Raw genomic sequence first — 10,470 nt, forward strand, 5'->3', positions numbered from 1 at the left:
CCTTCCTGCGCCCGGCCGCGCGTGGCGGCGCGAACCAAGCGGGAGGCCGGAAGGGGGGAGGCCGCCGGCTCAGGCCGAGCCCGCCCGCCGCTGCCGACGCGCGGACACCCCTGCCGACATGGTCCGGCCCGCCGCCGCGCCGAGCCGGCCTTTGAGTGGGGAAGGCGGGAAAATGGCGGATGCCGGCGACGCCGGGTGAGCGGCTGTGGAACCCCGCAGAGGCCACCGTGGCCGAGGGCGGCCGGGCCGGAGGACAGAGAGTCTCGGGGCGGCTTCTCGGGGGGCTCCCTCGGGGAGCCGACGCGCGGCACCTGCGCATGCCCGGGCGGGGCTGCCCGAGCGACGGGGCTGCGAGTTCGAGTCCCGCGGCGTCCACAGCGGGCGAGCCGCGTTGTCCGTCCGTCCCCGTGCGGCTGAGGCCGGCGTCGGCCAAGCGGGCGCCCTGGCAGGCTGCCGGTGAGCCGGGCACGGCCGCCTCGGGAGTTTGTCCGAGCCCCGAGACGACGCCTGAACCGTCCGCCACGCTCCCTTCGCTCAGATAGCCCCGTTAGTTGACGGGCAGGCGGCACACGGCCACCTGGCGCTGCCTGACGCCCCCGGAGCCTGGAGCTGCATCCCCGGCTCGCCCCGTGGGTTGGCAGGGACCCCGGCCCGCCCTGGTGCTGCCTCCTCCCGGGGTGTGCGTTAGCAGGAGGCTGGACTCGAACCCACGTCGCACTGTGATGAGGCACTCAGGCTCTGTCCCGCCTGGGGTGCCCACTGGGGCTCGACCTCCCTGGGGGTGTCCTGGGCGAGCCAGGGCCGGCTTCCTTGACCTGGGCTTCTCTTCCAGGAAGCCGGCTGGGATCCCCGGCACTTCTGGTGGGGCCAAGATGAAAGAGAAGCGAGGACGAGGTGAGCCTGCTGGGCCGGGCAGCGGCTGTGCCCGCAGCTCACTGACTGACCCTCCGACCCGTGGCCGGGCAGGCCGTGGGGTGGCCCAGGCCGAGGGGTACCCTCTGCCCCGGGGGTTCCACGCTCTGTGATTGTATGGTCGGGTGGACAGGCAGGCCGTGGGGTGGCCCAGGCCGAGGGGTACCCTCTGCCCCGGGGGTTCCACGCTCTGTGATTGTATGGTGGGGTGGACAGGCAGGCCATGGGGTGGCCCAGGCCGAGGGGTACCCACTGCCCAGGGGTTCCACGCTCTGTGATTGTATGGTCGGGTGGACAGGCAGGCCGTGGGGTGGCCAGGCCAAGGGGTACCCACTGCCCAGGGGTTCCACGCTCTGTGATTGTGTGGTGGGGTGGACAGGCAGGCCGTGGGGTGGCCAGGCCGAGGGGTACCCTCTGCCCCGGGGGTTCCAGGCTCTGTGATTGTATGGTGGGGTGGACAGGCAGGCCGTGGGGTGGCCAGGCCGAGGGGTACCCTCTGCCCCGGGGGTTCCACGTTCTGTGATTGTATGGTGGAGTGGACAGGCAGGCCGTGGGGTGGCCCAGGCCGAGGGGTACCCTCTCTTCCTAGGGTTCCAGGTTCTGTGGTTGCACGGTCAGGTGACAGGCAGGCACTGCCCCTCCCTGGCTTCATGGCCATGTGGCTGCCACATCCAGGTCCCTCCTCCAGGTCTCATTTGGGGTGGCAGGGCCCCCCTGCAGGTCTCCCCCAGACCAGACTTGATCAGCATACCAGTGCCTTCCCCTCACGCCTGGCCACAGGCAGCTGGCATCTGTGAGGGAGCTGGGACAGGCCCCCTATTACCAGGGGGCATGGGCGTCCTGCTCAGGGCTGTGACGGGTGCCCGGGGCCCTTCCCGCCCGGCGCCCACCTGAGGGCCTCATGGCACTGTTTGCTGTCCTCCCTCCCTGCTGCTGCTGATGGCAGAGCCCGCTGGACCTTCCGGGGCCTTCTGGCCTGAGGCCACACCTTCATCCCTGTGACTTTCCTGCTAGAGTTCCCCGGGGCGCACAGCAGCCTGCAGTGGGACCTTAGCCCCGAGTGAGTCAGGCTTTCACATTCTGTGGCCCCAATGAGCTGGCACATGACTTCTCAGACGGGCACAGCTCAGGGCGCCCCCCCGGGGTCCTCGGACCCACTTGGAGTATCTGGGTTCTGGTCGCGGCTGCTCCCCATGGCCACTTCCTGCTGACAGGGATGCTAGGCACAGCGTGGCTGCACACGGGCAGCCCGGATGGAGTGCCAGGCTCTTGGCTGTTGGGCCCTCGTGGGAATCTGTCGCAGTGGGAGCACAGGCTATCCCTGTATACCTGCCTCTGTGAGGAGATGGAGACAGAGGAAACCCATGGTGGGTTCCCCGAAGCCTGGCTCTGACCCAACCTTCTGAGGCAGCTGCGGTCTCTCCTCTTGGAACACAGCCCATCGACGAGATAGGGGAGATGGGTTGTTGGTGGGACCCCTGCTTGGAAGGGGGCACCCTCCACTGCCATCCAGGGAAAGACCCTCCGTGTGGCCAGGTTCTGTCCCGACACTCCCTGCGTCTGCCCTTGACCCGCAGGCACCTGCACCCTCTGGTCGTCCCTGCCTTCCACGCACGGCTCCTGCCTGCCAGGCTCTGAGCTCACACCCTCCACAGATAGGAATCCACCCACTCTGGGGGTGCCAGCCGACTCTCCACTCTCTGTGGGGATGGCTCTCCTGGCTCCAAAAGGCGGTGGAGTCATCACTGTGCCCCATTGGTCCTTGACCCTGCCGGTCCCTCTGGCCTGTCCCTGCGCCTGTGAGGAGCCCAGGGTCACTCCTCCACCATGCGTTCCTACATGCCTACAGGCGGGGACATGGAGCAGCCAGCAAACACGAGGTTGCTGGAGCAGGTGCCTTAGGGTACCAGTGATGGATGCCTCAGACCCTGTGCCTTAGGCAGGCAGTGAAAGGGTCAGCATCCCCACGGTGACAGTGACAGATGCCGCAGGTCCTGTGCCGGTGGTGGGCAGACAGTCACAGAGGGTCAGGAGGTATTGGCTCAGGCAGGTGCCTCGCCCAGTGTGGGACTAGTGGCTTCCGGCCACGGCTCAGGCCGCAGGAGCTGGGGAACTTGCCCCAATGGGGGAGCTTTGGGGGCTCCGAGCTATTACCTGGAGAAGTAGGGGAGAGTGGTGCCTGTCAAAGCCAGGCCAGGGCACTCAGGAGAACAAGGCGGATTGGCAGGTACAGGACACTGGGTGTGGGGAGCTGGGAGGGCGCAGGGTGGGCTCCGGGGTACAGGAGCCTCCCTCTGAGCTCAGGGCTGGGTGTCATAGCCCAGAGTGGCGGGGTCCAGGGGTTTGAGGAGGGGAGCAGCCGCGGCTCTCTGGGCAGGAGTCGGGGTGCTACACCCAGTTCTGCTCCCCAGGGGGAAGAGTGGTCGAGTCCCGGTACTTGCAGTATGAGAAGAAAGGCGCCAGAAAGGTAAGGAGGCGCTCCGCGTGCATTGACACGCTTCCAGACGGGCTTCTGGGGTCTCAGCCTCCGAGACCCACGCTCCCCACACTGCAGCTTGTGGCTTGAGGGACTGTCCCCTTGGTCAGATCTGACCATGGAGCCCAGCCAGCCCTCACTGCCGGGTTCTGAGGCAGTTCTGCCCAGGGCCCGCACACTCCCAACGGCAGCCTGCATCTAGAAGGGCGCCTGCAGGAGCCCTGCCAGCCTGAGTGTGGGTGCGAGGCCCGGCCACTCTGCCTGCCACTCAGACAGCTGGAGAAGTGGCAGCCTACTGCCCGGGTGCGTGGGGACCCCGATGGAGTCCCAGGCTCCTGGCTTCAGCGTGGCCTAGCAGCCAGCATTGGCGAGTGATCCCCGTGGATGGAAGGTCTCTCTGTGACCCAACCTTTCAATTGAACGACTGGATCCAACCATCCTTTTATCGAGAACGGATCCTGTGGGTGCCCAGAGGAAACCCCCAGAGAGACATGCCCGAGTGTGCGGTGTTCGTGGGAGAGTTTCCCACTACAAGGAAGGGAACAGTGGCCGGAGAGCTGCTCCCATCACCACAGAGACCTGGCAGGAACAGTCAGTAGGTGACTCTGTGCACTGAGAGGCAGGAGAGCCATCCGCTGGTTCACTGCCCAGATGCCCGCCACAGCCAGGGTTGGCTGTCGCCTGCTGCCCTGCTAGGCGTGCCAGCAGGCAGCTGGGTCAGGTGCTTGGAGCAGCACTGGGTTGGGGATGTGGGGTCGCAAGAGGCAGCTTCCGTGGTGTGCCCAGTCCTACCAGGCCCCGGGAAGGGGGTGGCACACCCGGCACCCACGTTGGCTTTCTCTATCAGACGGCTGCTGCCCAGGACGCGGGGGAGACCTCCCAGCTTTAGTGTGGCCACGACTGCTTGGTTACAGCGCCCCCATGTGTCTGTGGCTGCTTCTGACACCCCAAAAGCTAAAGCCAGGAGCTGCATTGGGGTTGCCCACGCGGGTCAGAGGCCCAGCTACTGAGCCGTGGCCTGCGTCCTCCAAGGTGAGTGCCAGCAGGGAGCTGGATGGAGAGCCAGACTGGGCTGTGTGTGTCCCTCGTGACAGGGGTCGCCCGAGTCACAGGGGTCCACCCGGCCAGCACGTCCGTGTCTTGTACACATCACATGTGTCCCTGGTGCCCCACGATGGAATTCCTGAGCTCTGCCCATCTCTGCCTTGGCTCATGCCAGGAGCTCACACCCCCACCCCACTGACCCCAGCAGTGATCTGAAGACCGCGTGTCCCCAACAGGCTCCTGCGGCTGACACCTCCAGGTGTGGCGGGAAAGCCCCCGACAGCGGGAGGAAGGCCGGCGTTCAGCAGAGCCGAGGTGTGCGGGGTCACGGGCGGCAGGGGTGGTGGCCTCAGCTCGCTGGCAGGAGCCGCGGGGTGGGGAGCCTCTGGGAAAGCTGCCTGGGCCAGGAGCAGCTGTGCCCCTTGGGCGTCGTTTCCAGGGGCCTCACCTGGCCTGCCGTCAGGGTGCAGCTTAGTATCCACACAGTCCTGTCTGCCCAGTCACTAGTGGGGCCCCACGGTGGCCAACTCTGCCATGGTGGGAGTGTGCGCAGTCAGGACACTGCACAGGGTGCCGGGGACTCTGGTCGGGTCTGTCGTTGGAACCCACTCCCACGTGAGGGGCTGGGCGAGCAGATTCATCCCTCCAGAAGGCAGCTCCCCCCAAACATCCTCCGCAGGACCCTCCACAGTCCAGCCCCGCCCTCTTGATGCCACCAGCGTATTGGGATCCAGGGTTCCAGCACGGGGAGCCTTGGAGGTCAGCCCACAGCTGGGGACTCCCATAGGGAGGGAGCCTCTCACACCAGTGGGCTTCCGTCAGTGCCCCACGGGCGCCTGGTTAAGTGGGGGAGCTCCTCTCAGGGGCCGTGGGCGGCACTGCCCGTGCCTGCTGGCCGGGGCCTCACGGTGCTGCATGGGAAGTGGAGCAGCTGGGGCTGGAACCTGTGCCCGGGTGGGACGCTGGCCCAGCAGGGGACAGCTTTGCCCACTGCACCACAGCGATGACCCTTAGCCCACAGCTCTGGAGCCCGGAGCACCCGTGGTATCTGCTCTGCTTCTGCAGTGCCGCCGGCAGTTCCGGGGTGTGAGGGGCTGCGCCATGGGCCACTGCTCCCACCAGCCCTGCTCCTGGCCCTTGAGAACTGCCCCAGTGTGCCCGACAAACCTCCGAGAGATGGGGCGGGCTGCGAGGGTACAGGCCACGTGGGCACAGCAGCACCATGGCCTCGGGTGCCCTGCCCTCGTCCTGCTCATCCCGCCCTGACCCCACACCTTCACCCCGAGCACCCGTGCGTGCCCCTGGCTGCTGGCGGCTGTGTAGCCCGAGAATGACTGTAGCGCAGCTGAATGTGGCGGGTGCGGGCTGGGCACCGGCCTCTGCCCCCTCCGTGCCAAGCCGCAGCTCTGTCCCCTGCGCTGGGTGCTGTGACGGCCTAGGGCTGTTTCTTGAGGCTGCCTGATGGTTTCTCACAGTTTCTTTGTGGAAAGGCAGGCTTAGGGAACAGGGATTGAGAGCCTCTGTGTGCTGGTTCCCTCCCCACGTGAGCACGGCAGCCATGAGCCGCAGCAAGCATCCTGCAGAACTGTAAACTGAGGCCAAGCGCTGGGACACAGCGGGCTGAGCTACAGCCTTGACACCCACATCCCGTATGGGCACCGGGGCGAGTCCAGGCTGCCCCACTTCCCACCCAGCTCCCTGCTTGTGCCCAGGGCTGTGCGGGCAAAGCCAGGCGCCCAAGCATGAGGAAGCCGACTCCAGCCAGTGCCCATGTGGATGCCAGCATTGCAGGTGGCAGCACGGGCCCCTGGGAAGGAGCGTTACACAGCGAGAGGTGGGCTGAGGCCACCCGCCTCCTGGGGCGTGACAGCTGACCCCTCACTGACGGGCACTCCGGTGGGTCTTCTCGTTCGGGCGACAGATGGCAGTGGCCTTGGCCAGGGGGACCTGCAGTCGACGATGCTGGAAGGACACAGCGCTGCCCCACCTGACCTGGACCTCTCCGACATCCACGGTAAAGCTCCCACGGGCGCCTGCTGCCGGCTGCGGCAGGGCGGGGGAGCTGGCTGGGCCTGCCTGTATGGGGTCATGTCCTTGGACGTGGTTGAAGGTAGAGGGTCGACGGGAAGGGAGAGCTCTCCTGTGAGCCGGGTCACTCCTCCAACGCTGCGGCAGCCAGGGCTGGCCCAGGCGGACCAGGAGCTGGACGCTGGCCCGGGCCCTCACTGCCGCTCCTTCTCACACGTGTTAGCGGAGCTGGGTTGGAAGGGGAGTAGCTGGGTGAACCACCGCTCCAGTACATGGGACAGGGCCTTCCCAGGCGGTGTGTTAACCTGCTAGCACCACAGCCCCAGGCCCAGCTCAGCGCGTGGTTAGCCCGGAGGCATGTTCCACTCACGGGGCTTAGCAGGTCATGAGGCCGGCCAGCCGAGCCCCTCGCTGCCACCCACACCTGTCCCACCCAGGCAAGAGTATGACCGTGAAGACGCCGCAGCCGAGCAAGAAGCCGTCCAGGAAGGCAGCGTTGTCGACCTGTGCCCCAAGGAGGAAGGGCCCCGTGAGTGAGCGTGCCGGCAGCTGGTGGGCGCACACGCCCGCACGGTGCACCTGCTGCCCTGGGCCCCGCACAGCCGGTCTAGGGCATTCCCCCGATGAGGGGCTGTGTGCAGTGCACCCCATGACTGTGTGCAGCTGTGCTCCCACTGCGAGGTGCCGGGGATTGTGGGGAGGGCAGCACCCGGGGTGGTGCTGGGAGCCCTGAGGACGCCCCGCACCCACCGCCCACAGACGTTAGCCGAGCAGATGGAGATGACAGAGTCACAAACTCTGCTGTTTACACTGCTGGCCACCAAGGTGAGCCGCACGCCTGGCCCATCTGGGGTGCGGGGGGGGGGCCCCCGTGCCGCCCGCCCACGCCCGTGTCCCCTGCCCAGATGGAGAAGAGGCTGGCCGAGCAGGAGCAGCGGGCGGAGCAGGAGCTGGTTCTCCTGGAGCGGGAGAAGGAGCGGCTGCAGACTGAGAGCGCCGAGCTGCGGCGACGGCTGCTGCTGCAGCAGAAGCAGCGCGAGCTGGAGGCCAAGTTCAACGCCCAGGTGAGCAGAGCGTGAGGCCAGGTGCACGCCGGCTCAGGGAGCCACAGTCCCGGGACCCCAGGAGGGCGTGGGGGGCACCGTACCCGGTCCCAGCGTCCCTCCCCTCCCGTGGGCAGATGCAGGTGCTGGGCCCCTTGGTGGAGGTGGCCGACCGCTTCCAGGAGCAGTACAAAGCGCTGGCCGCGGCGCTGGACAGCACCCGACACGAGCTGCCCGGGCGCGCCATCCACCTGGAGCAGGACGGACGGCACCTGCTGGGTAAGAGCCGCCACGTCAGCCCCGGCCTGGGGGCCCTGCTGGGCTCAAGTGCCAGAGCGCTGGGGGCAGCCAGAGCTGCTGAGCGGACATCAGGGCCCCCGAACCCACCCTGTTCTCCCCAGACCGAGCCTGGCGCTCAGAGGGACCCCCATCCCAGATGCCCAGGATCCAGAGCTGCGGTGGGACATGGCCTGGGTGCAGGGACCCAAGCCCTTGGGTCCCCTTCAGCTGCCACCCAGGCATGGTATCAGGGAGCTAGGGGGGAGGTGGAGCAGTCGAAACTCGAACCAGCCCCAGGGTGATAGGCTCACAGCTTACAGAGCAGTTCAGGGTGCAGGGTCAGAGCTGGCTGCCCCAGTCCTGCTGGCTCGGCCCTCCCCCTGCACCAGTACACCCCCTCCTGTCTTGGGGCTGCGGGGTTGTTTCTCACAGCTGCTCCTAGTGGAGGCAGGCCTGCGGCTTCCTTCACCTGGCGTGGTGTGGGAGACGGGGAAGGCCCGGCGGCTCACAGCCCCCTCCCCTGCAGACTCCCTGCAGCTGGAGCTCACCACCACGCAGCGCCTCCTCCAGGATCTGGGCGTGGGCCCGGAGGAGGAGAAGCCCACGCGGGCGCTGGACTTGCTGAGGGAACTGCGGGCCCTGGCCACCCAGAAGGACTTGGAGCTCCAGAGGTATCTCCGGGCTCACAGTGGGCAGGAGGGGCGCGGGGCTGCAGGGCAGGTGGTCCAGGGCCTGTTCCCTCAGGGTGCGGGTCCCCTGGCTGCCGCCCCTTACCGGCCAGCAGGTGTAGCTCGCACCATTTCAGTTGCGGACCCCACTTTCCTTCCACCGGAGGCCTGGCAGGCCCTCGCCTCCCTCTTCCAGCCTCCTTGGGTCGGCTCTGGGTGCTGGGTGTGGCGGGGCCAGGCTGACCTGGCCGGGCTGGGAAAGCGGCTGGGGAGAGGCACTTCCTCCCGTGACTTGAGCCGGCTCCCCGTGGGTCAGTGCCCGCGGTGATGGGAGACAGGGAGGCCCTACCTGCTGGTTCACTCCCGAGTGCCCACGACCAGGGGCCTAGGCCTGTCCGAAGGCAGGAGCTTCCCTCGGGGTGGCAGATGCCCCTGGACAGCCTGAGCGTGCCCTGCTGCCTCCCGGAGTGCCTGTTAGCTGGAAGCTGGCTTCAGAGAGGGGACTGGGGCCCGGTCAGGACCATGGGCCACGTGGGCGCCCTGCAAGCTGCTTCCTCACACGCCCACACTGCTCCCTCTCAGGGGTCCGCGGGTCTGGTTGCTGTTGGAAGGGTTCCTGTGGGAGCTCAGGGCTCGGGGTGCAGCAATCGCTGCCTCCTGGAATTGACCGGGGCTCCAGGAGCCGGTGGGCCTAGTGCCCTGTGTGCCTGAGTTCCCAGTGCAGGACAGCGGGCGTGGGGTGTCACAGTGTCGGAGGGAAGGGCTGGCCCGGGCCTGTGGGAGGTGTGGGTGTGGCTGCCCACCCCCGCCGCCGTGTGAGGGTCCCGTCTGGGCCCGGCTGCCCCCGTGCCAGTGGCTGCCTGCTCTCCCCCAGGAGCTTCGCCGAGGTGCTGGAGCTGTCTGCCGAGGCGAGTCAGGAGGCCGCCCTCGTGAACCAGGAAGTCCTGGAGCGAGTGGGGGGCCTGGCCGCCCCCAGCCGCTGGTACTTCGGGGAGGGCACCGCCCATGGGGAGCCGCCCGGAGGTCTCCCCGAGGCCACCCCGCCAGCCGGCGCCCTGTGAGCCCGATGCCCCTGCCCGTGTCCAGGAGGCCGTTGGCATGGCACGTTCCTTGCTGTGTGGGCAGCGCTGTTCTGTGTTCACTCTCTTTGTTCCTTGAAATACAGATCCTGTGTACAGCAGCCTGCGGTTTGTGCGTGAGCTCGGCTGTGCGGGGCGTGGCCTGCGCCCTCTCTCTTCCTCCTTCCCTGGCCCCCCGGCCCCTGACCCTGGGGTGAGGGTCCAGACATGGGACTGTGTCAGTTACCAGGGAGACATCTTGGGCGCTTTCCCAGTCCACAAGCAAGGAACAACATGGGAAGTAGAGCAGCCAGGACTCAATCCGATGCCCCTAGGGAATGCCAGCACCATGGGTAGAGGATTGACCTTACATGCCAGCCTGTTGGCCCCCTAGTCCTCAGGGATTCTGTGGTAACCAGTCAAGGCCCTGCCTCTGGGGTTCTCTGGCTGGGCCCCGGCATGTGTGCCATCATCCCTGCTGTCCAAGGATCGGCAGAGGCAGGGAACCAGAGCCGGGACTTGCAGCCCGCCGTGGGACAGGCCGTAATGTCCGTGTGAGGCCATGGGAGCGGGGTGCGGCGGGCAGCACTTCTGGCCTGCACTCCCTCCGTGCTGGTAGCGTTCTCCCAGTGCTCACAGCCACACATGTCCCAGGCACGGCCAGCATCACCCGGCGGGAGCTGGGTAGGAGCTGAGAGCCCCGGGCTTGAATAGACCCTGTGTACCGGGACCCAGGCGGGCTGGCCTGGCTGCAAGGGACAGCCCTGAGCTTCCTGTTCATCTGCCCTGCCAGGGCTGGTCACAGCTCCCCACACCCACATCACTTCCCACATACACACCTGCCAACCCCTCCTCCCCAGAGCTCAGCTTACATGGAGACCTCGGGGGACCTGGGTCCCTGTGCCTCAACACCTAGCCCTGGGAAACCACAGTTGTTAGGGAGACCATGGAAGGTTCTGTCG

General features: G+C 67.1%; 1 protein-coding gene across 5 annotated transcripts; it reads left to right on the forward strand.

The window, feature by feature from the left end:
- The first annotated feature begins 48 nt into the window (after positions 1-48).
- Positions 49-10,462, forward strand: HAUS8 (HAUS augmin like complex subunit 8). 5 transcript variants are annotated; one of them, XM_058658171.1, is made up of 12 exons: positions 50-195; positions 833-894; positions 3,324-3,379; positions 4,669-4,756; positions 6,354-6,446; positions 6,898-6,989; positions 7,220-7,285; positions 7,366-7,524; positions 7,641-7,782; positions 8,309-8,453; positions 9,325-9,507; positions 10,369-10,462. In XM_058658171.1, the coding sequence occupies exons 1-12, from the start codon at positions 119-121 to the stop codon at positions 10,445-10,447; spliced, it is 1,242 nt and encodes a 413-aa protein (XP_058514154.1). In that variant the 5' UTR covers positions 50-118; the 3' UTR covers positions 10,448-10,462. The 5 variants fall into 5 exon arrangements, with proteins under 5 accessions (XP_058514156.1, XP_058514154.1, XP_058514155.1 ...); XM_058658172.1 differs by having other exon boundaries at positions 4,669-4,747; XM_058658176.1 differs by having other exon boundaries at positions 52-195; positions 9,325-9,432; positions 10,369-10,384.
- Positions 10,463-10,470: the final 8 nt, after the last annotated feature.

Source organism: Ochotona princeps, chromosome 33 (assembly GCF_030435755.1).
Source record: "Ochotona princeps isolate mOchPri1 chromosome 33, mOchPri1.hap1, whole genome shotgun sequence".
Lineage (NCBI taxonomy): Eukaryota > Metazoa > Chordata > Mammalia > Lagomorpha > Ochotonidae > Ochotona > Ochotona princeps.